The 24,197-nt window shown below is 41.8% G+C and overlaps 2 protein-coding genes across 2 annotated transcripts in view; both read right to left on the bottom strand.

Annotated features, from left to right (window-relative positions):
* cables2b (Cdk5 and Abl enzyme substrate 2b) overlaps positions 1–8,660 on the bottom strand; it is a 46,616-nt gene extending 37,956 nt beyond the window's left edge. Inside the window, exon 1 of the mRNA XM_084366573.1 lies at positions 7,842–8,660. Coding sequence (XP_084222699.1) covers positions 7,842–8,437 — 596 coding nt within the window. The 5' untranslated portion in view covers positions 8,438–8,660. The remainder of the gene's footprint in view (positions 1–7,841) is intronic.
* Positions 8,661–13,214: 4,554 nt separating this feature from the next.
* Positions 13,215–24,013, bottom strand: ccm2l (CCM2 like scaffold protein). The gene is made up of 11 exons (XM_084366435.1): positions 23,784–24,013; positions 21,697–21,864; positions 21,511–21,594; positions 20,934–21,117; positions 20,066–20,715; positions 18,075–18,204; positions 17,257–17,320; positions 17,012–17,168; positions 15,959–16,097; positions 14,509–14,656; positions 13,215–14,011 (listed from the first exon to the last, which is right to left on the bottom strand). Exons 1-11 carry the CDS (start codon positions 23,811–23,813, stop codon positions 13,879–13,881), a joined length of 1,887 nt encoding a protein of 628 aa, XP_084222561.1. The 5' UTR covers positions 23,814–24,013; the 3' UTR covers positions 13,215–13,878.
* Positions 24,014–24,197: the final 184 nt, after the last annotated feature.

The raw sequence follows: 24,197 nt of genomic DNA, 5'->3' as shown, positions 1-24,197 counted from the left end.
AACCGACACTATGAATATAACTGCATTAATAAAACTAGAATACTGCACATGGGTCAACTATTACTGTCCCAATCATTTCTTTAACCATAGATCCACAGTCACTTAATGAAACAGTCCCTATCTGATATACTTACCATGTTTCCCTGCCTGCAGCTAATAGTCCAGCTACATAGTGTACAACTGTACAGGGTTTTTCAAGGGAAAAGGTGTATTTCAGGTTAGCCTAAACAACAGCCACACTTTGCCGTGTAAAATTGTGCCTGTGCTTGTTTCCTCATAGGGTTGAGTTTTATTTCATGAAAGTGTATTACTTGTTATAAATGTGTTTTTTTTGTGTGAGCGTGTTTGTTTGTTTTTGTTTTGTTTTAGGTAAGGCGGTTCACTTGTGCTATAAAACACAGTGGGAGACCCTAAAGTATGTTAACATTCGTCAAATCAATCAAATAATTAGTGTAATAAATGTATTGGTCTATCTCAGTGGCTTTTGTTGACTGTCATACTTAATTATAACAAATTCTGTCTCCCAATTATGCCTTGATTATTTTTTCATTTGCTCATTTTGATTGATCAGCAGTTTTATTGCTTAAAATATTAAATTTCCAATTATATGAACTATATGGATGATTGTCATTTTGTCTGATCCAAATTGTTTACACATTATTTTTGTGATAGTTGTCAGCACCAATTAAGTGAATGAGTTCCTAGAAGTAGCTCATCAGTGGCAGGTTTATCTGTGTCTGAGAGGACGCAGACTGTGATCCTGTTAACTAACTCAGAATAGCAGTGTGCAGCAGAAACAAACTGAGCCAAGTGCATCGTGGGGATTCCTCAGTGTCACGGTCGGTTTGGTCGCAGAGAATACGTTCCCTCTGCAGCTGAATAAAGCTAAATACAGTCAAAACTGCTCAGAGGAGACATTAATCCTGCATGGTTCACATACAGGTTACTGAGGACTCAACCTGACATCTTAATTTGAATGTGGATGCAGTCAGGCTGAGTGTGAACCTGAATCAGCAGGTGGAAAATGAAGACAGGCAGGAGGGCAAGGCTCAACATGAACAACTCTTTTCCAATATAGTAAGTGTTGCTATAAAACTATGATAATAAATCTGTGAGTTTGGACTAAACAAAACATTGGGACTAAACAAGAAGGAGCAGTGCGGCTCGCTGAATTTATTTGTCATATAAATGAAACAAATTTGATTAAAAAAGAGGCGAATATACTGCCTGACGCAGAGAAAATGTGACACATAATGTACAAACCACTGACAGCTGGCATGCTAATAAAATAAAAAAACTGAAACAACAGTGGAGCAAAACAGTATGTGTTTAATTAAAGAGGAAGTGTCACGATTTTACGCATCAAAGCCTGTTAACAGGTGTTTGGGAGTATTTCTGCATATGTGGAAACAGTTGTATGAAGGCCCTTTGTGGCTCCAGGAGCTGCATGAAGTCTGATAAATGGTGTCACTTGAGTCTGCAGAGTTTGAAAGAAGTCAATTCTCTGAAGACCACCGCTAATCTCTGCTCATGGCCACATCAACTGCTACTAGGCTCACGCCCCACATCTCCAACCAAAACTTGTGGATACCATTCTCATATACATACCGATGATGGTCAATATCGGCTGATAATTAGGCAAACTGATATATTGGTCGGACTCTAATCACAATGCAGCGTTTCCACTATCACTTAGTTATTCAGTCAAGAAATTAAATTTTTACAATCTGGCAATTCGTGGTCTCATATTAGATACTTCGATCAATATAGCGATTCAATCATCAACGATCCAATAGCATCGATGCAAAGTGAAAACAGAATTTCAACGAGAAGTGCTTGGAGCAGCCGTACGAAAAAGGCAGAGACGCTGGGCGCAGCGCTTTTTCTCTAGGCAGTGGCATGCACGCTGTCCTCATTGGGAACAACTGAAAAAAGATGCTTGTGCCTACTTAACAAACATAGTGTGGACGCAGGCCCTTAGTCTATGCACACATACACAAGCGTCATAACTGACACCTAAACAAACTCACACAGACAGGTTACTCCAAACACCCGCTGTCACAATAAAGCACAGTCATCTCTTTTTTAATGCTCTCTTAGCAACACAGAATTCAGTGCAGGCCGACACACACAACCTTCTCAAATCCTGTCAAAACCCTTCAGTGACGACCAGTCTGAGTTTTAGACCTTCAGAATCGGGACATTCATATCAACTCTACTTCTAGGAGCTGCCTGAGAGCTATGACTCATGACTCTGAGTTTAAGGTTAAGGTCAGCCTTTAGGTTGAGCCCAAAGTCAGAGTTTGTCTGACTGTTAAAACATCACCGTGCACTTACTAAAAGCACAACATACGTGTGTGTGGTCTGTGCTTTTATCCTCTAAAGTGTTTGAGGCTGTAGTTCTTACCCAAACTCATGAATGTTTAATGTTCAGTTTAAATTAAAAAAATCAGACACAGTTCAACAGCAGGAAAATCCTGTAGGCCTCCTGAACGATGATTCTCTTGTTTCTTATTCTAGCACTTCTCTCAAACATGACACCGTTACATAACCATCAATCTTCTTGTAGACTAAGCATCCTGGGTACTGTTCTCAATTTATAATGCACCAAAATGTCACAATAAAAGATGCAGATACTCTTTAACTGAGGTTGAAGCTTGTGAGGTAGCCGAATGCCTCTACAAACACACTGAAGGTGAGGAATGAAAACTGTAACCGACTGCAATCACAAGTTCATTCCTTTCAGCAGCCAAAGTGCGTACATTACCAGCCAAGTGTCCTCGCTCACTGTATATACGAGCATCTGTTAAACAGCTAAGTGCTGAAATGTGTGAGTGAGTGAGTGTGTGTTCATGAGCAGGCTAATGAAGCAGTCGGCTGGTTGGTTAGCTCGCTGGCAGGACTTCACACACCGAGTCTTGTTATAGACAGAAAGGCTAAACAGAGCCTGACTGATGATCGTATCTGACGACGGCCAACTTCATCACGCCAGGAAGTGTGTAGGTGAGGAGAAGGCTGCTTTTAAATTCAGCCACTTGAGTCTGAGCGAGCACAGGAAACTTAACATGAATGTGTTGAGCAGCCGGAAAAGCTGCTGTAGCCAAAACTCATCAGATCACCATCACTCTTTGACCTGCTGGTTAGATCTTCAGCAGAGATCAGATGAAAGTTGAATGACTTCTATGGAGGACTGGGTTCCTACAGCAGCAAACAGTAATAGTGCTCATGACTATGGATGTCAGTTTCAGTTCATTTTGCTTTCGATACCCCAACATCTATTAACCTGTAACTAACTGGTTGATTATTGAAAGATATCTACTTAGACTATCTACTCCCCCAAATGCTGAGGGAACATCAGGTGAAGTTTTGTAGTCCACAAAACATTTCTGGAGCGTCACAGCAAAACAGCTTTGTAGCATTCCTCTTAACAGCTAAAGTAGACTTGTTTTAAAATGTAAAAAACAACAGAAAAAAACAGAAAATGGCTCTTAAAATTGATCTGAAATGACGTTATTTGAACACTAGATGCGCGGTCGAGCTTGTGCACCCCCTTCAGACAGGTTGCATTCTAGCACTTTTAGCGTAGGGACTACAGTGGAGATGTTGGCTTTAAAAAGGTTGTATATAACATATTTTCAAATCAAATCTGAGCTTCCAGAGACTTGGATCATGCCGGATCAGCTGTATGGAGCCATTTTATGGTCATTTTCAGTTGTTTTCTTTCGCCCATCTACCTAAACTGAGAATGCTTCAACACTGTTTTGCTGTGAAGCTCCAGAAATGTTTTGTGGACGTCTTTTAATCGGAATCAGAGAGAGTAGGTGATGACTGAATATTCACTTTTTGTGTGAACTTATCCTTTATGAAAATGACTCACATGATATACAAGAGGCACTTTCTTTTTAGTCCACTCCACGGAGAGGCTCTGAGTGAGGAACACAGTCTGGCTTCCACACTTCATTTTGTTGAGGAGCACACTGGACCGCACCTCCAAGTCAGCACTGATGAAGTTACAGGTTGCTGAAGTTAGCTTTCGTTTGTGAGAGCTGTCCAGCAGTTGCTTGTCAGAGCTAATTTTAGCTTGTCTGGCTATAGCTGAATATTTAGCTCATCCTTCTCTTAAAAATGATTTTCGGCTGCAAATCTCCTAATGCTTTCTCCCCCCACAGTAAAGTGCTCGTGCTACTAGTAAGCTGAAGAGTAGCGTCACATATTTTAACTGACATTTCACGTTGTTGCCTTTCAGGAGGAAATGTCCCACGCTGAGCGTCTTTTAGCGTGCTTCATTTTTTACCTTGGAATGCTGATAGTGTGCCTGTATGCAAATTTAAGCTTAACTGTTAACTGTTGACATCCATATTCATGGAATAAGGAAGTTAACATAATGACTAGTTTCTTATCTGCAAACCACAATTTACATCCAGGATGTAGCAACATGTAAAGACCAACCAACAGATCTGCAAGCCAATACTTATATTGGTATGTGTATGTGTATACGTCTGCCAATAAGAGACAAGAAATAGCAGTTCAGAGAATGTTTGCATGAATTAAGGAACAAAATCAAACAATCATTGTCAGATTAATAAAAAATGAAGCCAATTTGAGCTAAAATGTTGAACATTCTCTGGTTCCAGCTTCTCAAATCTAAGGATGTGCTGCTTTTTTATCTTTTGCATTACTGTAAATTGAATACCTTCGATATCTTTGGGTTATGGACTGTTGGATAGATGAAACAAGCATTTTGAACTTGTGCGCTTGGAAATTGTAATGAGCAAACAATAAATTCATAGTAAAAACTGCAAGATCAATCGATAATAGAAAAAATTAAATACTGTCTTGAACCAATACTTGATGTTTTAATGACACTCTTTTATTGCTGATACTGACAACAACCGTGTTGGCATGAAACACACTGTAATGCTGTATGTGCAGCTTCACACTAATACCGCAGGGGCTGTAGATGACGGTTGGTGGCTGGCATGGCAGTCTGACTGATGAGCTGTTATCGCTGGTAATTTCCCGGCCTGTTGTTAGGTGTAAATAGGTTAAGCAGTGTTTATCGCTGCGGGGCTGACATTCTCAGAGTTTGATACGCTGCCAACATGGTGACGAAGCTGATCCATCCATCAGTGCTCACACAAGCACGGCATGTGTAAACCACTGCCAGATGAGCAAGCTTCATATACGTACACTCTGTCTCTCACTTCCTTTTGAAACCACATTGACACAGTTAATATTCAGAGGTCTCTAACTCTTCTTCTGCTGCGTCTTTCTGTTCTGAGCCAGCCCAGTTCTGTCTCTGTCTGGGTTTTTTATCTCCCTCAGCACAGACAATCCAAACTAATCCTGAGAAACAGTAGTGAACACCCAAACAAAAGTTATTCTGGGTTACTGTGCCACAGAAACAGCTTGACTTCGTGATGCCTGTTAGTGGTTTCTAACCGTCCCCAGGTTCACTTCCCCTCCACAATGCCACCAGCTACTACTTTTAAAAATGTGTTTCCTATCAGACTGCCAACGAACCCTGAGGAATAAACCCATGGTGGGATGGCTCTCATTTAATATGCGATAAATAATACCAAAAATGTTCATGTTCAATGAGCCATGTTTGGTTGTGTGTTTTAAAAGAGGAAGTGGATCGTCATATTCTAACTCTCTACCTGCAGATTCTGTTCAGTCCAATTACGTACTGATGCTATACAAGATAGCATGTAGATGTTACACAAGACACTCTCAGAGGATGATCTGCAAGTCTTAAAAAAAAAAAAACAGATGCTTGTTATTTTAGAGCTCTATAAGAAAACAATAATTCAAATCAAAACTTGGAATAATCAAATATGTGTATTAATTGTTCAGTTAATCTGTATCAGTATTACAATGAGATGATATCTAAATGATGAGTATAGCATAAGATGACCAGTGATGGAATCTAACAATCTATCGAGTACTGTTCTTAAGTACAATTTTGAGGTACTCGTACTTCACTTGAATATTTCCATGTTCTACTACTTACTAACTCCACTACATTTTCAACACAAATATTGTACTGTTACTCCACTAGCTTACATTTAACATTGTATTTGAATAGTATAAACCAGGGCTGTCAAAGTTAATGTGATAATAACAAGTTAACGCAAACTCCTCTTAACACCGTTAATTTTTGTAACGCATGATAACGCGGGCACGTTATGACCCGCGCCTGCCCCGTAGTTTGGGGTGTAGCAGTCACAGCAGTAACGTTGTGGATGGCAGGCAGTAACAAACCTCCTTGAGCAGAAATGGAGAAAGAAAAGGGTCTTTTGAATGGCAAGTTAAGCTTCAAAGCCCTGCCAGATGGTTCTCTCAACAAGCACAAAGTTATTTGCATTTACTGTTGATGTGAATTGGGTTTTGCAGGTTATGCTTTCAGCATATTTTTTGAGCATGCAGTACCTTTGACATTACTCTGGAGAATATTCTGGACAGTATTTGTCATTGTGTTGGATTACTGCAATAACAATAAAGATACATTTGCATAAAGCAAGCATATTTGTCCACTCCCATGTTGATAAGAATAGTAAAAACTTTATTAACATTAATTGCGATGAAATATTTAAATCGATTGACCCCCCTAGTATAAACACAATATCTGACAAAAGACAGTATTAAAAATATATGCTAAAATTCTCAAATAAACTGGTATGTGACTACAGCTTTAATCATAGCTGAAATGCTAAACATGGTCTGGTTCCAGATTCTCAAATATTAGGATGCTTTGTATCATAGTTTATTGCTTATCTTTAGGGTCTGGACTCAAACATTTTGATGATGTCACCTTGGGAGATGAGTTTATCATTTTTAAGACTAACAGGTTAATCAAAAGAAAAATGACTTGATTAATCAAAAAATTAAAATAACTGTTGGTTGAACTTTGCCGAAGCTATGTACACAATAAAGAAAATTAACAAAATCCCGATTTAAATGAGACAACATCTGATCACAATAAGTCAAGACCAAGGGAATCTGACCAAGCTCTCAGTGTTAACTAGGGATGTTAATGATCCCTCATTAATTGATTAATCCCAGTTGAGAATTCAATAATAATTGATTGTTAAGGCAGTTGATTATCGATTCGAAATTACTTAAAATTCGCATCCCTAGTGTCAACAGCTTTCTACACCCAATGAATAATCTTTAACTGTTTTGCAACAGCAAGGAAAATGAGTACAAGCCAAGAATATCATGTTCACTAAAGCTTTTTTAATGTTATTTTATCTACAAAGAAATAAGCGCACCTGATCCACACCACCAACTCCCAATGTCAAGTGGCATTAGTCATGCAATTTGTAAGATCCTGTGCTGAGGAGTTTTCACCTGAGCCCGTGTGGGCTGCAAGACATGACTCAGTATATTTACCCATTCCTGCAATAACTGGTGTGAGTTCAATCTTAGCTCCAGGCAGGGGAGGGGACAGTAACACTGGATGCGCAGCAACGTTACATCACGACCAGTGACACACTCCTACACCCTCATAACTGTGGAATTAAATCACCATTAATTTCTCAGGAACTACATCACCCACCACGAAAAGGAACCAGTGACTTACACCATGAAATGTCAAGCCGTCCCTCAGCTTGTGTGAAGACTCTGAACAAGTTAAAGTGGACTAACACAAGTTGTGAGTGAGAGCAGATGACAACAACCTCCCTCAAACTTTCAGGTAGCGTCAGACACCATTCAAGCTAGCCGTGATGTTTTCAAGGGGAACACAGACATGCTAATTTAACAGAGCAGCTAGCTGAAACAAACACACGCATGCACACCCCGACAGAAAAACAAAAACACAGCCATGCGTCTCTCACCTCTGTCGCGGCTCTGAGGACACCGAGTTGCAGCTCTGAACTGACAGCAGCGTGGAAGACTTCCGCGGTCCCAGCGGAGAAGGTAGCAGGCTGTTGTTTGACGGGGACGGCGAGAGAAGGTTACTGTTCCCCGGCGAGGGGAACGAGCCTCTGCGGCACTCCAGCAGCACCTCCGCGCTCCCCACATCGTTGAAGCCCGTGTCCGACGGCAGGACGAGGATGGGCGGTACTGTGAGGAGTCCTGTCCTCGGTGCTTGTGCGGGAATGACATTCCCGCAGCTCGGAGACGCTGCCAAACTGGTGAACGTCCCGTACCTGCTGTTGTTACCCAGCTCCGGGCACAAGCCGGCCGCCGCAGAGCCCGAATCGACTCCCTCCAAGTCGGTGTGGTGGCGACTTCCTACATTCTCGGCTGAATTGCTGTGAACTGGCCGTCCGTCCAGGGAGATGTTGCTGAGAAACAAAAGAGCTGCTTGTCTCCGGCGAGAGTTCTCCCGGTTCCTCCGGCTGTGGTCCCTGTTCGCATGCGGTTTTTTGCCGCTAACTGCGGCCGTGATCGCAGCGCTGTGCTGGCCGCAGGCAGCAGCCGCCGCCATGGTCTCTGTCCCACTGAGGAAGTCAACTGGAGGATCAGCTCGAGACCTGCAACTGTCAAATCCCTTTTACCCGGCGCGAGACCGCTTTACGCCCTCCGCAGCTCCCCATTGGCTCAGACGGGAAATGCGTAATGACGTATGTCGTCAGAGCCTTTCGGGGGTTTGGCCACGCTGTAAACTACATACTGCTGCAAAAATGTAAATAAAGCCCGCTGACCAGAAAAGGTAGAGTGTCACATACAATCACATATAATGGAAGTTTTTAAACAGTATTTTTTTTAACTCAGAATTTTTATACTTACAATATGAATGAGGTAATAATACAAACTCAGAAATATTTATATTTTCCATCAGTGAATAAACAAGCAGTTCTCAGAGGAAAATAGGGTCCCAAGAACACTGTTTGAAGCTAGAAAGGTGGCAGGGTCCGCCACATATAAACAGTAACGAAAAAACAGTATGAAATTGTGTTGTCCTTTAAGGTCAGTTTGTGTATTTAGTCATGAAAATGAGGAGTGTTAATTTATTTAGTCTCTAAAAATCATTTTCATTTTCCTCTTTGTGCTCTTTGTCTTCCTAAAACAATAAAATATATATTTTTAAAAAAAAAGATTTTTTAAAACTAGCACTGTCCTAAACTTTTCACAATAATATAAACACCTTCTTCACCACTAAAGGCAGGATGTGAACATTTTTACCACTTAAAATCAGACACTGATCATGTACCTAAAACCTTTATAATCAGGAAGGATAAAAGACAGGCATCCTACAGACAACTATAGAAATATTTCTGATGAAATGTCTGTATCTAATTATGGTTTTGTTTTGTCTTTATTACTGTTAAAACTTTAACATTGTGAACCTGGATGTCATTGACGGTGTCAAAATAAAATAAAAATCAGCTTTTAATCATATCTGTTTTAAAAAGAGAAGACTGTATTGTGTTAAATAAATAGATAAATAAATATTCTTGCCATGCAACAAAAGGATCATATGCATCCAAGCTGAATGATATATTTTAATGTCAATGTTTTTTTTTTATTTCATTATAAGCAGTATTCCTTTTACATTAGCATTTTTCTGCAGTGTCTGTATAATTCCTCAGTACATCTCTGGAGTATCAGGGCTGCTGGGGCATTAACTGAGCTGTCACTGCAGCTCTACCTGACAGCGGCTTTGATTGGCTGATGGTTCTTTGTTATGAAACCTCAGAGGATTTTCTCTGCAGTGATCCCTGCAGTGACACCAACACTTGGCTGAGTGGCACCTGGTCGGCTCAGCAGAACGACCATGCTGTGTAGTATGACTGTTAGCCTGCTAAATATAACCTGTAGGACACACCACACTGTAATCCCCGCAGCCTGGGAGTTTGTTATCGTGCACTCACCCCCTGATCCCTTATATCGGCAGAGCAACAAATGAACCACAACTGACCTTCCAGCTTAGCTAGAAAACAGCAGGATGGAAATCCAATAAAATGACATCACTTAATTCTGTTTGATCTCTGTGTAAATCCATTTTTCATTTGCATGATGTCATGTCTCATTATAGATTATAATACGTGTTTTTTTGTTTAAGGAGCTGGCTGGAGGCTCAACTAGGAGCTGAACAAAAAAGGGACAGAAACGATATCCTCATACTTAAGTTAAGTCAAGTCAAGCCACAATTTATTTATAAAGCACATTTAAAACAACCTCAGTTGACCAAAGTGCTGTACAATTGCAAACGCACAACAAAGTTAATCACAAAAACAATAAACAACAATAATACAATAAACAATTAAAAACAACACAAGGGATAGTAGTCAATTTAAAACAAATTTTGATTAAAAAGAGAGAATAAAAAGAGAGTAAAAAGAGAGAGAGAGGGAAAAGAAAAAGAGAGAGCCAAGATTGTTTGCTTAGCTGGGAGTGAACGCCAAGGAAAAAAGATATGTTTTTAGGAGTGTTTTAAAATGTTCAACGGACTGTGCAGCTCTAACATGGAGAGGTAGGCTGTTCCACAGCTTAGGAGCCGCGACCGAGAAGGCTCTGTCTCCACGAGTGGAGAGTCTGGACCTGGGTACTGCCAGGAGCAGCGTTGTTACAAAAAGCTGCACAATAGAGCTTGTAAGAAAGTAAATCACTGCTGCAGTGACCTCGATGTTTTGGAAGGTGTACAACATTATACATACAACAGGTATATAACACTGCTCTTAGGTGTGGTTAGCTGTGGTGTAATATTGCACTATACTAGAATAAGTGCTGTACTGCACAGTGTGGAAGAAGCACTGAGCAGCCATACAGGTCGTCTGTGAAAGCAGCTTATCACAACCCTTATTGACGTTTGTTGTTAGGTGGCGACCTCTAGTGGCTGGAGTGATTATTACTGCTGCGAAGGAGGAAGTCAGGTGAGGCAGAATAAAGAGTGAACATGTCCACATAGTGGGGAAGTCGGGCTGGATGTTGGGATAAAAAAACACAGGACTTTCATCCAAGAGATTCTGCACTCCTTGCAATTGCACTATCTTCTACGTATTAGTCTTAATTTTTCAATTTTTTCTTTTGTACTGAGTCGTCTAGGTGTGAGGACGAGCTGACACTGAAACACCACTAGTTAGCAGCATAATAACACTTTAATTTCCAATGTTATTACTTTATAAATGCTATTTTTAAACAACAGCATGAGAAATATGTGTGCAGCAAATGTAAAAAATCATTGATGCAAGGCCACCTATCAACAGAGGAAGGGTGTGTGTGTGTGTGTGTGTGTGTGTGTGTGTGTGCTCGTCAGTACACTGATAATAATGATATGGTAGTAGGCCATAATGCGGCCACATGAATGATTGCGGAGGCTACAGCTGTAATCTGATGATGAGGATCAAGTTTACACAATGTGTCTGCTCCTCCACACACACACACACACACACACACACACACACACACACACACACACACACACACACACACACACTACCCTAAAACTACAGTTAAACGGATAAACATGACCTCAGAGTTTATCTCCTATCCTGATAGCAGAGCTGGACGCTATCCTGTAACATTCCCTGGTATCATTTTGACTGATATGAACTCTCATCATGACCTCTGACCTTTAGAAGTCATACAAGAAGAAGCCACAATATGGCTTTTTACCCAAAACGAGGCCAAACATGGCATCTTCCTCCAACAGCAAAGAGAGCTTTTTGTTATTTTTCCAGGGTCATGGGACCTGGAAAAGCTTTGTCAAAACATATTTAGGCCTGACATCACGTTTTTATCTTTATTATGTAATTTGCTTGCAGCGCCTGAGTTCCTTGTATCCAGGTCAAGAGGTGAAGAGCCAGCCTTGTGGTTACCTCTGGTACAACAACGTGCATCGCTGCTATTGAAAATAAGAGTACGGTGCATGGTAAAATAAAATGCACAGCGTTAGTGTGTTACATAAACAAGAGGGAGGACATGAGCATGACTCGGGTGAAGCTCACGGCTGTACTGACTCTCTCTGATGTTCAGTGAGGCTGGCAGAGGAGAGGACCGCAGGGCAGAGGAGCAGTGCACCATGGGAAGGTCATGAAGCTGCCGTCAGGATAACGGGTCAATGCAGCATTGGGGGAGAGAGAGAGGGAGACACACAGAGAGAGAAGAAGAGTTAAGAGAGACATTTAATCTATCTATCTATCTATCTATCTATCTATCTATCTATCTATCTATCTATCTATCTATCCATCCATCCATCCATCCATCCATCCATCCATCCATCCATCCATCCATCCATCCATGCCAAATAATGAAGCTTTTGGCTCAGTCGCAGGGATAAAAATCTTTTTTCTCCTCTAACGCCTCCATGTGGTGAGTGTGAGGTATTACAACTCCTGAGGAAAATATCATCAGATTGCAGCTTTGTAAATTATTTAGATGCCATCGTTTTATGCAAATATGCATTAAATTATGATTCAAGTCAAAATGGATTCAATAATAGATTGCATTTTTTTTTCTTCAGCTACAAACAAGACCCCGATTTAGTAAAGAGAAAAAATGAAATGCATTAAGTCAATCACATAGTCATACTTGAGTAAAAGTGTTAAGTGAAAGTCCCACATACAAAGTCTTAAAGTATCTGAAATTTACTTAAGAATCACAAGTTATTTTCTGGCAATAAATGTACATAAGTATCAATCAAGGAGTCGACCAATAATCCACCTGGTTGATAGTAAATCTGATGATTATCTTTGGCTCTGATGCAGCAAAGTAACTAAAGTTATCAAAAAAATGTAGGCCTAGTGGAGCAAAAAGTAGATTATTTGCCTACAAAATGTAATGGAGTGGAAGCCCAAGTAGCAGTAGTACAAGTACCTAAAATTGTATTAAGTTGAGTAAATGTACTTATATGAATGCGAAGCCTGCAGGACAAAACTGTACCACCACTTTGTTTTCAGTTAGGATTTCTGTGTTAATGGGAGACACTATAGGTGAATAGATATTATTATGAACTGTCTCCAGTTGATCACTTACGGTCCAGTCCAGAGGTGTTCACTGGTTAGCAGCAGCTAGCAGATACTTTAGCATCAAGTTAGTCTATCTGTCCAGAGTTGAGTCAGAGCAGCTGGATGACATCAGAAAATACTTTCTCCATTAGATATGATCCAGTTCGTCCCGATTCAGTGAAAGACAATTTATAAAGTTGTTTTTTTTTTTTAACACAAATTTGAGATTTTGACACAATAATCTGTGAAGCCCGGTCCCCAAAGAGCACGCTGCTCTGGTGGCGTCCTTCTTTTTATACATTCATGACAGCATCATAAAAATGAAGAAAGGGTTTATTGGACAAACAATAAGTATACTCCTCCTAGTGCAGGATGAGTCATCAACATTTTTTTCAGGAAGTCACAAACTCTAAAATATCATTAAGGATATCTACAAAACAACTTTTTGCTGTTATCGGCAATAAACAGTTTAGAGCAAAATAGAAACCTTAAAACACAGATTTGGATTCCGTGGGAACTTTAAAGACATTATTTTTATGTTTGAATATATAAACCAGGCTATCCAATTAAATATTTAAAACTAATTTGCATAAATCTCCAGAACAAAACTCTGAACTAAAATGACCTTAATGTGTATTTGGGGCATTTTCTTTGCACTGACCTGCAGAAGAGATGTTATGAAAGAGAAATAACCCAAAAACATGGACATTAAAATAACATTTGCATTGTTTACTCCTAGTTTTAATGTTTCTTCGCATAACACAAAGAAAAAGGGTTAGTGTTCTGTGTGTTATCAGCTGGTTTTCCTTCATGTGGGGGAAAACTTGCTTTTAAAACATCCACATTAAAAAGGCCGCCTCTGTCAGACTATTTATATTTACAGTCTATTTGTCAGGAAAAGGAGCGTTAGTGACCTGCTGCTCTCGCTCAGGTGTACGTGGGCAGATTCAAAGTTGTTCAAACGCTGTCTCTCTGTGTTTCACAGGTAGTAGTCTTCCTCCTCGATGTCTCCGTGTGTGTCCTGGAAGCCGAGCGCCTGGATGTCGTGGGTGAGGTCAGTAATGCGTCGGTTGAATTCCTGAGATCCTGACGCCAGGGAGGAGTTGTCGTACCTGCAGGGGAGAGCGACAGATTATCTAAATGCTGCCTCACGCTCTCTGACATCCTGCTTCTTCTTAATGTGCAGGTGAGAATTAATCTGATTCAACGGTGACTATAATATCTTTCTGTATTAAAACTGTTAATGGAGAGAAGACGACACACAAAAGTTATCCACCATGATTGCATACTAATGCTGTACATGACATGATATCATATTTTCTTGTAACTTATAAACTTGCTGTTGTTGATTCAAATCATTCATAAATAAAAGTTACGCATGTTGGACTTCTGCAAGATGTCACACAGTTTTATTGCTTTTTAAAATAAGAGTGCAGTGTGATACCCTCCAACCACAGGTTTTATTTAAAATCAACTAAATGCACCATAATCATTGAGATCTGACAGAATGTGAGACGTCAGTGTGTCAAGCAGAAACAACCTCACTTCAGACGACAGTAACACCTGAGTTTCAAACCAACTCCGACCCGTCCTGACCTACCCTACGTACCCTCTCATGGCCGTAGCCGACGTGTTGCTCATGCTGCGTTTGATGCGTCCAAAGCTGTCGGTTAAAATCCCTCCCTCCCGGATCCCGATGCTCTCCAGGAAACTCTCAAACACCCCGACGTCCTTGTCTGGGATGAACGGACGCATGCCTGGGATATAAAGAGAGTCAGGTTTTCTTATGATTGTTAGAGAACACATTTGTAGTTCAGCATTGTGTTTCTGTTTCTGTGTTCCCACTTCATCACTGCTGTACATGAAAGCACAAACATGGGTCATAGACAAATGATGAGATTTCTATTATTGGCACATATATTTACCTAAACTACTATTTGTTACAATTAGCAAGTGGCCAGATTACAGGCTATATATGTCAGTAATTGTTCAGAAGTCTTTTCCTTTGGCATTGTATGCTCGTAGTGAACTTACTGTACATTTAAACTTCTGTGATGATCTTTAATGGAGTATTTCTTTATTCTGCTCCTTCACGAGGTAGAATTAAAAAAATATTGTACTTTTTCTCTCACATTTATTCAGCAACTGTAGTTACAAGTTAATCTGCAGATTCAGCTTAATAATAATAACAAAAAAACATAATCATCAAACAAACAAATGATGGATACATATTGTTATAAGTTAAGATTTATAATTAGTAAAATAACAAAACAGTAATAAGTAATAAGAGTAATGTAACAAACACTTAAACAGGCCTTTCTGCATAATGAGCACCTTAATTTTTTTATGCTAATGCTTGTGTGCATTTATATAAGTAACATTTTGTCTACTTTTCCTTAAGTGAGAGATGTGAGTCAATATTTACAGTTCAAGTTTAGGTAAAGAAAATTTAGCACAGTGCTGCCTTCAGGTACCTGCATCAACTATAAGACTCTCATCGTGTGATCATCGTGTGTGCAGAGCATTACAGGGAGAGGCTCGGTGCAGGGGGTATATCCTCACAAAAACTGAGTCTGTGTGCTTCAAAACATCTCTGAGTTCGCTGTTTGTCCGGTTTCTTTCCTTCTAAACCCGTCATAATAATGATTATACACCAGCAAACTGAGCGTTAACAGGGTGTGTGGTGAACAGCATCGAACATCAACACCCCCCTCCCCCTCCTGTCTCACACTCACTCACTAACAGGAAGTTGTGGTTTCCTCAGTGGAAGTGGGTCAGAGCTGAATTTGTTGTGGTAAACACACACACATACCAAGGACACTCACAGTTAACACACACACACACACACACACACACACAGACACACATATATACCGCCAAACACTCACACTCGGCCTCCTTCCTCTGCGATACCACCACAAAAGCAGTGCGACTAGTAGGTTGTGGTTTGCCGCAGAGTTTCATTCAGTTAACGAGCTCTGTGTGTTTGTGCATGTGTATTTGTGCATGTGTGTGTATATGTGTCACCCTCTCTCTCTGTCTGTCTCTGTGTCTCTCACCCAGCAGCAGGAACTTGCGGTTGTCTCCGTACAGTTGCAGCAGCTCGGAGCAGAAGTGGTCGATGTTCGATCCCAGTCTGTATTCTCTCAGCAACACTGCAAAGTGCTGCAACTCCACCGGACTCAGCTTGTTACGCAGCTGTGAGCGCGCACACACAGACGCACACACACACACACACACACACACACACACACACCCTCAGAAGAGCATACAAACATAGACAAAATTTCTTCTTCATTTGTTTTTAAGTAGACAATCGACAAAATGTTGCTGTACTGTACTGTACTGTCTGACTGTCTGTCTGGGTGCATTTAATGTCTGAATGTTATCAACAACACCTGTAAGGCTGCTACCTAGACCCTCTTTTGCTATAGGTAGCATTTGTTAGCATTTGAGCTAAGATTTACTATTAAATTGTATTATTATGCGATTAGTTTGTTGTTTGCTTGGTAGCTAACATTGACTTACTCACTAGCTTACAAACCATGTGGATTATGACTCAAAACTGCTTCTTCTGTGGGAATTCACTCTGCATACAATTAATAAACATAATTAAAAATAATTTTATGCCAGGTGTGAGAGTAATAGTCACGATTATAGGCTGCATACACACTGCAAGTTGTTGCTGATGCTACAGAAGCTACATTAACATCCAGAACATGTGGTGGCATAAAACATAGAGACTATGTTGCTTTTTCCTTTCTTCTTCTCACCCACCCTTAATTTATTGTCATTTTTTGAGTTTAGAAAAACAAAACTATGTTTGAGTTACATCTCTTTTTGAACATGTTGTTAATGAGTTGAGGAGTTTCAGCCTGGGACACGCAGCCGCTCAGTAGTCTGGTGGCACCACAGTGGATGCGTCTGTATCTGTAGCGTTGTAATGTTTGTAAAGTGTCAAATATGGACCACATACAGTGTGTCAACCCTTTTCATTCTGCAGAATATTGCGAGCAAAAATCAATTCTGCTTTATAAGGTGTGTTTCATTTTTTTATGAATTATAATGAGGACCTTCGGCCACTGAAGCGGTGTACACTGTCACTCACTCACAGTGATCATGTACTCCTGCATCAGCAGCAGGGCGGGGTTACTGTCTCCTCCGTCGCTGACTGAAGCCAGGCTGCGACGGGAGTCCTGCAGGGACAGAGACGAACTCTCACTGTACGTCTCGCTGTAGTAGAGCTCAAAGGCATCCTGGGAGCCGTCACTGAGAGAGAGAGAGGATATCACTATCAACTCACACAGATGGATAGATGTGTTTGAATAAATGTGTTACAGGGTCGAACGTTACTCACTACGAGCTGCAGCAGCTAAAGTCTGGATCATAACTGTAGGACATGTCTGTCAGACAGCTGTCACCTACAGGCAGACACACACAGAGCAACAGAGTATTAAATGTAGAGTTTACTGGTCAGACTATATTAAAAATGTGTAAAGTATGAGACCCACAGGTTGGTATATCCCCAAGGAGGCTGCAGGATCATTAAGTGTTGGATGGAACAAACAAGATACCGGTTTACTGTATCTGAGAGTCTTTCCAGTAGTGAAGCCAAAAATAAATCTTTTTCCCAAGAGTGGTGTTAGAAGAAAGCTCATCTGAAGGGTTTATGCTTACGTTAGCAGTACGTGCTGCTGTTAACAGACATCACGCTCTTTAAATGAGCCCTCACGGTAATGTCACGTATGAAATTTGCCTTTTCACATGTGAAAATCACATGTGAATTGAACTTTGACACAAGACTGGATATTCTCACATTGGATATCTTTCCAAATCTGACTGAAAATTGAAATTGAAGTTAACGTTTTCATATGTCATTGTCTTCTGTCATGTATATTAAGATTTCCACATGTGGAAACAAAACACGGCACATGAAATCATATCAAATTTGCTTTTTTTCCATCACAGTTGTTCATATGTGATTAGTTTTGAATTTCTGCTGGTGTAGCAGAACTAAAAGCAACTTAAAATGTAGAAAACCTGATGAAGTTTCATCAGATTGTCTGGAAAAATAACTAGCACATGAAAACGTTTATATCTTTAATGTAATCGTCCCTACAGATCTTTTCTTTTCTTCGTTCTACTTTTGACAGATGTGCCCGAGGTGTCACTCACTCCTCTGCAGCCAGTAGCGGTCCGGCATTGAGTGGTGAAACCCGGCTCTGTCAACACACTCGATGGTCTGATGGCCGTAAATGATCTGGAACATCTGACAGATCAGAGAGCAGTACTCCTCTGCAGCGTCCTGCACGCACACACACACACACACACACACACACACACACACACAACATCACACACAGTTATTTACCACATCAATAATATCTGTGTGACCCTCTCACGTCACAGCTGAGCTTTATTACAGTTTCTTAATCTTTCCGACCCTGATTGTGTTATGAACAGCTTCTACTGTGTGAGCAGCTTCACTGCAGCAGTTGCATGGGTTAGTGCATTGCTCAAGAGCACACACACAGACACACACACACACACACACACGCACAGTAATAAGTGTGAGGATTTGAACCAGTAGCTGCCTAAAGCCAAACCAGCAGTCTGTTGTTGTGATGAAGCATAACTGGAGTCTGAGAGCTTCATCTGAGCCAGTTAAACGATGACACACTAATGCTGCCAATCCAAACAAATTAGTGCTCAGAGGACGAGAATAACAATGGCCGAGGATCACACACACACACACACACACACACACACACACACACACACACACACACACACACACATAAAATGACAAAGCTACTCTGCTGTAAATGTGATGTAATGCTTTAGGTTATGCAACAATGCAGAGTCTCAGTATGAGTGTTTGTTTGTGTGTATGTGTGTGTGTGCATAGATGAATGAGCATCATCAGTGTTGCCCTACTTTCAACAGTTTCAACACAGGAGCCAAATGATTAGTGAACCCCAATGAAAGAACTCTTTTCATTGGTTTGTTTCCCGTCACTGTTGTTTTCTTTCTCAGGTCTGATTATCTGAGTGGACCGAGTGTCCACATTGATATTTACGAGTTATCAACTCTGAGCACGCACACGCACACGCACACGCACACACACACACACACACACACACACACCAGCCGTTCGTGTGTTGTTAGTCTCTAGCAGCACAGCTACAGTCATGGTTATTTTGCTTGTGAAACATAGTCTATCTCAACCAGTATTGGATGGATTGTTATGCAGAGGTTAAATATGTAAGAATTTGGGTTAAAAAACATTCATAACGGTCCAAAGCTCGTGTGCTAATTAACGCCAACACTTCCTGTCTGTTTTGAGATCCCAGTCTGGACTGCTAACTGCAGGGCTAGATAACCAGCTAACAGCATCTACAGTTAGCAGTTATTAAGCAAAGGACGCAGCCGATGGTCAACTAGCTCGTACGTTCTGCGCCTGCATGAGAGGAAATAACTCTCCACACCAACAAGTGGCGGTAGTCTGTATTCGTCATTCAAAAAGGGAAACGGTACAACTCAGGACTGCAAAGATACAAACCGTTGTTGTGATTAAGCATCACTTTATTAATACTCTCACTAATAGAGCCACTTCTAATGGAGAATATGTCTGATATGAAGTAGCAAATGGCAGTAGTGAAGAGGCACAGGTGGAAATGAAGGGGAAACTTATTTTTCCGTTTCCATACGATGTGATAACGATACGATACGATACGATACGATACAATATACTTTATGTCCCTGTGGGGATATTTGTCAAGAACTCAAACGCTGTGCATGTATAACTGTCTCCACAGTATCAATAAAAAGAGGCAAGATAACAGCAGGTGAGTCCGGGTTGCAAGCAGGGCAGCAGGTTCTGTCAGTGATTCAGCATGCCTAGCAGCCAAAAAGCCATCGTCAAGGGTCGACTAGTTCATTGGTGTGGGACATGCCGCAAAAACCAGGACCACACACACTTACTGATGGCCCCCACAATGGTTGACAAAGTCAGACTCAATGCATCCAAGCTTTATGCTAAGCTATCCAAGCTATCCCAAACTATTGAATCTTATTTTTCAGAGGTCATGGACTAAAAAAGTTTCCAAAAACCTGAATTGAAGTGATGAAGTCAGGTATGGAGTTAGTTTATAAAGCTGACCCACCCTGTTCTCCACAGCCAGGATCACCAGGTTGCAGTAGGCGTCAGGACAGGGTGTCGGCTCCAGTGGGTTGTGGTTCCTCCTCTCCCAGCTGCCGTAGCTCTTCCCACGTTCCCAGCTCCCCGTGCAGGCCTGCCGCCGCTCCCAGCTGCCCCCGCCGCCACCTCCTCCTCCCCCACCTCCTCCCCTTCTCTCCCAGCTCCCACCTCCGCCACTACCTCCTCCTCCATGCCTCCTCTCCCAGCTCCCTCCACCGCCTCCTCCTACTCCTACTCCCACCCCCCAGCTCCCACTCATGGGCCTCGCTCTGCGGTTCTCCCAGCTCCCTCCTGTTTTTCGTGTTTGCTGCCTCTTCTCCCAGCTCCCTCCCACTCTCTTCCTCTCCAAGCTCCCTCCTCCTCCTCTTTCTCCTCCTCTTTCTCCTCCTCCACCTCCACCTCCACCTCTTTCCACGTTCTGGTTTTTGTCGTGGTTACTCCTGGACAGTGACGGCCTCCAGTCGACTCCACAGATGGTGTGTCGTCGCTCCATTGTACCTCCTGCAGGTCGAGGGTCGGCATTGCAGCTCATAGTTTGACGTCGGCCATCAATGCCCGTCGGCTTTTTCCTGTCCAGGCTGTCGTCCCCGGCTACCACTGTATCCACGTTCAGACCTGTGGGAGGAGGGTTTGAGACAATGAGACGGTTCGTCCTCCCTAATTTTTCTCCCACAAAACCAACACCAAAAAAAACTGGTAGCCACTCATCAACCGTTAGCTAAACCATCCCCGAAACACCAATTGTCCAGTCATAGCTTAACAACTGTTATGGCACATGTATCTTAAGAATTTGGAGGTATCTGACGGTGTCTGGTCCTCAGGTGTGTCCTCACCTGTCTTGAGGACCAGCAGGTGCAGTGCGTCGTCTCTCAGGTAGGAGGCGGCGGCGATCTCGTGTGTGGGAATCCTCATCAGCAGCTTCTCGTTGTCTCTCCACGTCAGCAGCAGACAGCGAGCAGACAGACTGAGGATACAGTCCTGATCCACGCTGGTCTTCAACGGCAGCACCTTCAACTGCTACTGACCAATTATAGATTATTGATTAACGAGTCAGACACTGTTGAATTACAGACAGATGAAAGACTGTGAGCATTGACATCGTCTGATCGCCTAAAAGGTGCAATATGTAAGATTGGCCATTTGTCTGATTCACACAGGGGGCAGAATATCAACAGAGTAATGGCTAACTTAACCATTGAGCTAGCAGTTACTAGCTAGGGGTTAGCTGCTTAGCATGCTAACTTCGATAGATATCTCTTCAACACAATACAAAGATGTCAAAACAGTTTTTTTTCACCTTCTGTTCACGTATGAAACAAAAATTCTTACATATTGTACCTTTAAATAGGACCTACATTATTGGTTATGGATTGTTAGTGCTAAGTTATAAATAACATATCGGTTTCTGACCCTGGCTGTGTCCAGTAGTTGTAGCAGCTCGTCTCGGCTGGAAGGATTCAGCGAAACTGACACCCAGGTCAGGTGACCAAGGAACTTAGATGAGAGGAGAAAGGTGAGGCAGCTTGACACATGGTCAGGTGATCAATGGTGAGTTAACTTTAGTTTGGTGTATCATTTTGTATTTTAGGTTTGTACCTTGACCTCCTTCTCTACGTAGTCGAAGATGAGCCTCTCGGGGTGGATGAGGTAGTCTGGGGGGTAGAGAGGGACGGTGTGCAGTGGGCGGCGGTAAACGCTGCCTCGATCCACCGGCCTGCGAGCAGATTTTGACCAGACGAGCCGCTTAATAGGAGAAACAAAAGCCTGAGGAGGAAGAGAAGAGAAGAACTCTGCTAGTCCAAACGTTTGATTTGCAGATGCAGATCATTTTGTGTCATTTTTGCCTCCAGAGTTTTCTGTACGTTCACGGTCGAGAGGAGATGAAGACTAATGACTTTACACATTGTTACACAACCTGGGATTTGGATTACAGACAGCTGTGTTGCACTCAGAAACATTGGAAGGATCGCACAAAATACCGATGACTACATAATGCTGCCTCAATCTGACCAATTACCAAGTATTTTTTAGGTTCCTTCCCTTTTTCCAAATAGTTTCTAAAGGCGAGGTCCCACATGGTTCTGTGCAACAAACCATCCGGTACTTCAGGTTACCAACCACAAGTCTGTATGAACGGCTAAATCATCAGTAGGTTCGTTACACAATGTTTTGGGCTCGAATTGGAACCAGAATTTCATAGTAGACGTTTTTTTTGTGTGGACATACATGCCTCTATGTGTGTGTGTGTGTGCGCTTGTTAATGCAGCATCCCGTCGGCTGTTCCCACAGTGATTGACAGGTGAGCAGTGATCTCTGACAGCTCCCTGCTGAGACTTACTGACAACACAGCACACACTGTTAGACACCCACTGACACACACACCAACACACATTAATATACTGTGGCTCGAGGCGTGAAAACCAAAGAGACGATATAACACACAGCGAAAAGGACGGAGGGAAAATTAGCTTGTTTGAGAATCAGAAAACCTGTCTCGTCTTTCGTCCTGAATATTAACAAGGACGGATCTCTACGTAACCGAACGAGGCCGGTTTCCGATGAACATCTCCCGTAGTCAGCTGAATCTAATTGTAAGGACAAAGACACAGGGTGGTAATAATGAGTTTTGTTCTTTCTCTTGTTCCTGCGTTCCTTTGAGGGGCCAGAAAGAGGAAAATAATTGGATTTTGTAATGATTGTGCTTAATGTAACAACCTGTGCGGGTCAGACCAAAGTGCTGTGGAGCTAGTTAACACGATTTCTTTTTCACAAATCCTCCCATTCTTATCAAGTTTTATAAGTTAGGACGCCCGCTGCTCCTTATTACTGAAAACATGGTTTTAAAGAGCAGATCAGATAAACTTACAACTATTTCTATCAAAACAGAGAAAGAGGGTGTTGTGCCTGGAGAGCTGGTTGGAAAGGCGAGACAAGAGCCGCTACTCAGCTGCTTAGAGCCGGCTAGAGATTCTGGATTAGAGCCCGACCCACTGGAGAATACACACCTGGAGTCACTTCAGATTCTGCGCTGATACCGTGGATTTATCTTCACTCCTGTTTATTAACCTGACTGCAGCAGTGATCTGATGAGTGATGAATCACAGACTCTGGTGAGTGTCAACTAGTGAGAGTTGACTTGAATTTAAACACAGACACACTCGCCTTGTAGCAAAGTAATCTGGCTGTATGCGGCATATGAACGCGGCATTAGTAAGGCCAATAAACACAAATTAATCTGCAGTCAGACTTGCTATTTAACAGCCACCACTGATGAAAATCTGTCCGAAGTGACTCACAACAAGGTAGTTTTGAAGTTTTATTCATGTTAGGTTTCATCTCGTTCGCTGACTTCCTGGAAGTAGCAGTGGTGACTTAATGAAACACACCTTTGCCTTCAGTAAACTTGTGTGTTTTTCATTTTTAGGAAACATTTGGGATAATGTCAGGACATTCAAACAATACAACAGGATATATAACAAAGGTCGTTTTTTAACACTTTAACACAGAATTTCTACATATTATATTTTTTAATAAGGTGTCTATGGCTCATAAGCTCCTCTGGGTTTTCTTCTGCTGCTCCACAATAATACTGAGGTTGTAGTTTCCAGTTGGATGATGAGATATGAAAAAAAAACTGCCTTCAATGAAACATGGAAACAACGACAGAACAGAAGCTACTGTACCTTCTTGGATTTCTTAGGTTCATAGTCCATCGTGGTTCCGTCCTCCTCTGATTCTTGGTCAGCTGAGTCCTGGACCCGGTCACTCTCTTCCTGAACGTCTTTTTTTCCCCTTTTCTTTCAGGTTGTGTTTTGTTGTCTTTGCGTCTGTCTCTCAGTTGTTCTTTCCATCGCGCCTTCTGTGTCTCTTTCAGTTGGAGTTATTTTAGCTTCTGTCTCTGCTGCTGCATTCTTGTTCTTTCTCTTTCTACAGCAATTGTTCTTATGAGGACCCTCCTGGGGGCCACACACACACACACACACACACACACACACACACACACACACACACACACACAAACACAAAAGAAGAGAACAGGAAGCAGAGGAAGCCCACTTCCTGTCCGAGAGGAAACTCCACCAGAGACTGATAAGGCC

This window comes from Pagrus pagrus (genome assembly GCF_965226575.1).
Source record: "Pagrus pagrus genome assembly, chromosome: 11".
Classification (NCBI taxonomy): Eukaryota; Metazoa; Chordata; class Actinopteri; order Spariformes; family Sparidae; genus Pagrus; species Pagrus pagrus.
The sequence above is the reverse complement of the archived record's forward strand: the minus strand, read 5'-3'. Positions and strand labels throughout refer to the sequence as shown.